This window comes from Gossypium hirsutum, chromosome D05, assembly GCF_007990345.1.
Source record: "Gossypium hirsutum isolate 1008001.06 chromosome D05, Gossypium_hirsutum_v2.1, whole genome shotgun sequence".
Lineage (NCBI taxonomy): Eukaryota > Viridiplantae > Streptophyta > Magnoliopsida > Malvales > Malvaceae > Gossypium > Gossypium hirsutum.
This window is the reverse complement of record NC_053441.1, coordinates 24,012,949-24,019,495: the sequence shown is the minus strand read 5'-3', so window position 1 is coordinate 24,019,495 and position 6,547 is coordinate 24,012,949. Positions and strand designations below refer to the sequence as shown.

Genomic DNA, 6,547 nt, shown 5'->3' with positions numbered 1-6,547 from the left:
GAGAATAATCCAAATAAAAAACAATGAAAACCCAAATAAATGACGGAAGGAATCCAAAATCAAGCGGATGCGAAGCAAGGCGAGCAGCTGAATTGTTATAATTTAAGAATAATCTTCCGACCAGCCAACATTTACATCACATACACAGAGAGTTGAAACTCTAGAGTTGCGGAAATGGAAGACTTGCAGGAGTTTAAGAAGAAGAACAACAATGGAAACCGCAAAAGAAAGTCCCAATCCCATTCCAATACAGGCAATACTGATCGCAGGAGTAATACACTAACCTTCCCTCTGTTAATGGCTGCCGCTCTCTCTCACTCTCATACTAATACCAATACTCATACAGTTGTGAAGGATTGCTTAACCAAATTCCTTTCCCATCCAATCCAACCCCACGAAGCCACTTGTATTCTCTCCCTTTGCCCTCTCCTTCTCCGCTCCAAATCCCCTTACATCGCCACCCTCACCGCCCAATTTGTTGGGGCGGTTTCTCTCCTGTCCTTTGAAATGAATCACCAGGTCGTCTCTGACTTTCACACGCTTAAGGCTTTGATTTCTTTGATACCCACTTCTCGAAAGGCCGTCTCCATGGCTGCCTGCGATGGCCTTTTGGATATTTGCTCTACTTGTCTGGGAAGACAACGGTTGCTCCATTTCTCTGCTTTGGAAACTCTCATGTCAGTATTTTCTTTCTTTCTTTCTTTTATAATTGCCCAACGAGTAATCTTATTGCAATTATTTACTTTGCTTTGCTTGTATCACTCATTCATGTTATCACTCCTATTTAGACCACTGCAAACTTAGTGCTACTACTGTTTAGACTACTGCAAACTTACCGTGAAGAGCAAAGAAAAATAAAGTGGTTGTCTATATTTAATACTTTGAACATTTAGATGATAGATACAAATATGTAGAGAAATATTGGTGATAAACTAAAACAATAAATTGACAAATGCCATTGAGGGTGGTTGCAGTGCATATTTAGTTTTGTTTAGGGGTTTTACGATACATGGTATGGTATAGATGATGAAACTAAGAAACATGAACCACAATTATGTATTTTCTTGTTTTACATTGTCATTGTGCATAAACAAACTCGTATAGTCAGTTGCATAGTTTATTCACATAATAATCGGTATACATGTAGTTAGATATTTGCTTAAAACTTCATTCTGATGTTGAGAAATTAGAATTAGCTATTTAAATTCATAGAAATGGACAATGCCCTTTGATTTGGTATTTATTCACTTTACATTTACTGTAAAATGGGGGGGGGGGTGATATAGTGAATAAATGGCATATGCACTGGCTCATATAGCCACAAAAATAAGTAAAGTATCTTCCGCTTAAAGAGTACAATAATAAGCAAAGTGTTTTTTATATTTCCTCTGAAATGTAAGATTTAAGTGACTAAAACATATAATAAATAAATTTTAGACATACATTGTTTGGACTTAGTTTCTTCTTATTCTTGCAGAATGGAAATGTTACAAAGCAATTTAACTTCTTTTTCCAAAATCCTTATGGTTTCACATTTATATTTCGAATGGCATGTTTTATCAATATGTTAGAAGAAGACTCCAATTATTAATTTGTCCCTTCATTTTCCCCCTGAAAAGATGTTGTTATAGGCTATATATATTTGCATATATTGCTCTTAGGTTTGTTAAAAATTATAACTTGAGGTGCTAAATCATTGCCAGGTTTGCATTCCTTGAGGTTCAGGGATCATCAACTCTGATTTCTTTAAGCACTGGAGATGATGTAAATATTGCTTCTCTCAGGATAGGCTTTCAGAAAGGTGAACTCCCAGTTTTACTTCTTAATGCTGCCATCATTCTCATAAACACATGCAACATTGAGCAATTAAGAAAGATCCCGAGCAAACTATCTGAATGTTTTTCTGTCTCTTTGAAAGAAGTGTGGAGAGAAGCTCACAAAAAAATGATAAACAGTGATATTTTGGGAGCTGGTCAAGGGATGAACTTATATTTCAGCAATATTACCATCAGTGATCTGGCGGAAAGCATTTTTAGGCTTTCCATTAATGTTGATCAATTTCCAGCCCTTATGTCCAGTAATATTGTTGAAAGAAGAATATTTTGGTCTAGTGAGGATGATTTCAAACATTTCATATTAAACCAGTGGGAGGTCTTACCTTGTGTTGTGAGAAGGTTCTCAAGTGCTTCATTGGAGGTGGATGAAATATTCACATCCTTTATGCAATCTCTTTGTTTTAAAGATTCATTCCCTTTGGTTCTTTCTTCTATCCTTCAAGATCTAATTTCCTGCTTGCCCATTGATTCAGATGAGTTAGACATCCTTAATTTCCTGATGGAGGTTAGAAATAAATTGGGATGTCCTCTTATCAATGAACAAGACATACGGGTTCTAAGAACAGATAACCAATTTAAACAAGAAGTGCACTTTTTTCAAGAAAATTCAGATTCTTGCCGTGTCAAGACTCCACATGTTTTATGTTTAGATGATATGTTAAAGTGTCAAGAAGCACATAGTGATGGTTATACAGTAGCTTTACGTGGAATGGAATTCCGTTTTGAAAGGGTTGCCCTTATTGTAGACAGGTTAGCTTCAATCTTTGGTCAACCATCGGCAGGTGCCAATATGTACTTAACTCCACCTAATTCTCAAGGGTTGGCTCGTCATTATGATGACCATTGTGTATTTGTCTGCCAAATTTTTGGATCTAAGCAGTGGAAAATATTTTCTCAGCCAAATGGGCAGTTACCTCGATTATATGACCCTTGTAACATTCTAAATAATGAAACCATTGATGATACAAGAGACTGTTATAACTTTTTTCTTAATGAAGGTGATGTCCTATATATCCCCAGGGGTTGTCCTCATGAAGCATGTACACATTACAATAAGCAAGATGGATCTGTTGGGTTTTCCCTGCACTTAACACTTGGAGTTGAGGTTGAACCTCCGTTTGAGTAAGTTAACTTTTGATAAGTGTTTCTTAAATTCTGTTGAGTCAATGTATAGGCTCACTACCATGAACCATTTTGCCTTGCATCCTAAATAATAATGCCTCTTCACTTTTTATTGCTTAATGTAGATTAATCATTTTAGGTTTTTGAGATTATCTCATGATATTAGTGTCACATGCTATCTGTATATTCTAGGACAGACTGAAGCTCACTCCACTAGTTTCATTGTGATTTGGCTAGAAAAATATTATTCACTTTATCATCAGATACATAATAAATGCAATAGGCATTATTGCTGCTTGCCAGATAATTTGGCCTAAGAGCTTTAATTTCTTGTATGATGTTGTGTTAGATTTTCATAGAGGTTCCATATGTATTCTCTTTCTTGCTTTACTATTGTTTATTTTGTTTTCTATTTTTTTGCGCTGTAGTTTCTTAAAGATTACCATATATCCATGATAAAAGAGTGTTAAAAGAATGGGGGAATAATTTATAATTGTAGATGAAGTTTTGCTGGTAATAATTTACTCAGTTAACACAGGTTTTATAGCTTTTATCGTTTTTGGAAAATTTTTGCAGTTTGTCTACTTTGTGGAAGAAACAGTGAAAAATGTTAACATTTAAGATATGACGAGTTATTACTTAAACTCTCTGAATTGAAGCTGAGATTTTCATTTACTGCTTGTCTCATCCAAATTGTAATCATGTGCCTCGAAGATAATTTTTGGTCTTTCATGTTTTATATAAACTTGAACAACACTTGTAACTTGTTTATCTCATGTTTCAAATAACAATCTTATAACATATATACCACACACCTCTCCAAAATCCTTTTTCTTCATCTGTTTCGAAATTTTGTATGGGAAGTAATTCATTGAAAAAATTACCATTTATTAGCTTGTTGGTGATTAGGTTCCTTTATTAGACAGTTGGCATGTGAGGTAGTCCCCGTTTCTTGTCTTCAGTTTTCCTCTTGTTGTGCACATGGCAAGGATCTAATTTTTTATTGAATGAGCGACTGATTGCAACATGTGCCCAGGTGATAGTTACCTTCTGATTGGACATTTTGCTGCAAAAGAAGCAATATTGAAGCTTTTAGCAATAGAAAACGACTGATGATATGTTTGGTCAAAATGAGTGTATGTATCGGTTTGCCATATCATTTAATTTGGAGAACTTAGGTTTCTATGATGAAAAACCATTGGGTAATTCTTGGAGTTTTTCAATTTTTCTTTTGCATACCTTCTTAGCTATTGTGACAAAGTTCTATTTCTTTTACTTGATCGCCCTTCTTTTAGTTATTTTAAGGTCAGGTTTGAATTCGGTTTTAAAGCAGGTACCTCATCACTTTTAACAAGATTAGCAATTCTAGTTTTTATCAGGTACTAATAATTGGACTTTTGTCAACTGAACCACATGGGTAGTGGCAAAGGACTTGTATTTGAGTTTTTAGTTTAGACCAATCATGAGTTCGATCTTTGAACAACCTCTACCCCTACCCCTATCAAGAAAAAAATAATAAAGGATGTTTGTATTTACATTTCTTTTTCCAGTTTTCATTGTTTCTAAATTAATTATACACTTCCATGATAAATATAGGTGGTTGTTGCTAATATGAAAATAAGTCCTTTTTTCCTTCTCTTTAATGTAAATTCCTATATAGATTAAAAATGATTTTGATTGATTGTGGTGACCATTTAAAAGTTGATAGTTGAACATTGCATGTGGAATGACCCATGTTGTTGACAAAATTATTTAGTTTAGACTTCAGACATAGTTGTCCGTGGGACATTAGGACAATTTATTTGGTCAATGTCTCTGGGCATCTCTTGTATATTTGATCTTGTCATGATTGAGCTTATGATGATTTTGAGTGGATCGGATTCATTAAGTTCGATTTTTTTGCCATAATTCTACAATATGACGGATCTTACTTGGATGCTATTTTAATTTATTTCTCTTTTGGTACTTTCTGTTTCTTTGGGTTAGGGGAGCTCCAGACGCTCCTAATTGGGGATGCCGGCTGAAAAATATGCTATGCTATGCTTGGCCATATGCATATTGTATTACTTTATAATGATTTATTTTACTTTAAATTAGAATTCAGTTTTATGTGGTTTGGCTGTTGTAAATTTTTATAATACGACATTAGAACTCATACACTCTTTCCTTCATTTACGCAGGTGGGAGGGGTTTATGCACATAGCACTGTTTTGTTGGAAACGTACTCAACACAATTCTCATCCTTCGTTAAAGTCATTGTCTGGAATTTTAAATGTCATGTCAACCAGGCTTCTGCATATAGTTATTGGTTTAATTGGTAATTCTGATCCTGCCTTCCGTAAGGCATGCTTGGTAGCTGCTGCTTCTTCGCAATCAAACACTAATAGCTGGCTTGATCAATGCCAAAGAACCATTTTCAGCTATTTGATCAACAAAATTAGCCGAGAATTGAGGTTCCAGGAAGCATTGAAGAGTGTTGAAGCAGCTATTGAGAGAAATGAAGACCCATTTCAGCAGATCAAGTGGTTAGGATATCTGAACCAAGAGAGGGAAAGTGTTGAAGGACATGATTGGGATTTGGATTGGTATGTTGGATCAACAGAGATTAAAGATATATTTGCTGTATATGTTGAATACAAAGAGATGGCCGAAAGGGTGTTCATGGATGTGAAATCGAAGTTCTGTAATGAGGTATCATATGATGACGTTACTGCAAACTATAAGCTATTGCATGAAAAGTATGAGGAGGTTAGAAAGCAGTATATGAACGGAATGTTATCTCTGCATTCTATTTGACTGCATCTGCATATGATGTATATTATGTTATACAATGGAAGTGATTTTTCATTAAATCTTGTAAAAATCTCCTCATTCGTCTCAAGGTATCAACCATCTTTCTCTTCGCACTGTATGTGTAAACCTAGTCGGGCCAAGTCGAAACAGTGAGAAAGTCGAGTTAAATTAAAAAATCATTGCTTAAGAGACCCGATTCTTGGTTAATTGTATTTCATATTTTAAAGTTCGAAAATAAAAGTTGAACTATTTGAATTTGCTTTGACTTAAGAAAGTATTAGAAATCTCAGTAAATAAAAACTCAAAAAACTAATGTAGGAGAAAAAATCAAACCATGTATTGATTTCAGATGAGGTACATATTAAGCATCAATGCAGTGTGTTGCATTGCATATATGAGAGAAATAAAGGCAAAAGTAAACAAAAAAAAAAAATTAAGGCTTAGGATGTTTGGGGGTTGGAGTTGGATGAGTAGTGACTCCATGGTAATCTAAGTGGTAATTAACAATCTCATCATCCATATGCCCGTTAGAACCTTCCCATGATGAACCATCAACCACCTGCATTCACACCATTCAATTCCTTTAGTTTCAGAAAGAAAAAAGAAAAACTTAGCCATCTTCAATCTCAAAACTTCTATAATTTCATAAATAAACAATGTTACCTTTGCTTTGGGATATATGTATTTGTGGTGAGGCAATGACATCTCTAGTGATCTCCTTCCTGTAAGCAAGATTAAAGAAGAAGAAGAAGAAGAAGAAGAAGAAAGTAGATAGAAAGCAGCTGTGAAGAGACATA

The 6,547-nt window shown here is 34.7% G+C and overlaps 1 protein-coding gene across 1 annotated transcript; it reads left to right on the top strand.

Annotated features, from left to right (window-relative positions):
- LOC107914056 (uncharacterized) lies at positions 1-5,820 on the top strand. The gene is made up of 3 exons (XM_016842779.2): positions 1-677; positions 1,704-2,957; positions 5,138-5,820. The coding sequence occupies exons 1-3, from the start codon at positions 175-177 to the stop codon at positions 5,751-5,753; spliced, it is 2,373 nt and encodes a 790-aa protein (XP_016698268.2). The 5' UTR covers positions 1-174; the 3' UTR covers positions 5,754-5,820.
- Positions 5,821-6,547: the final 727 nt, after the last annotated feature.

Excerpts from the sequence above, each read along its gene's own strand:
- LOC107914056 (XM_016842779.2), top strand. The coding sequence starts at position 175 with ATGGAAGACTTGCAGGAGTTTAAGAAGAAGAACAACAATGGAAACCGC. Across the intron at positions 678-1,703 it reads TCTGCTTTGGAAACTCTCAT|GTTTGCATTCCTTGAGGTTC; the intron begins GTCAGTATTTTC and ends AATCATTGCCAG. Across the intron at positions 2,958-5,137 it reads GAGGTTGAACCTCCGTTTGA|GTGGGAGGGGTTTATGCACA; the intron begins GTAAGTTAACTT and ends TCATTTACGCAG.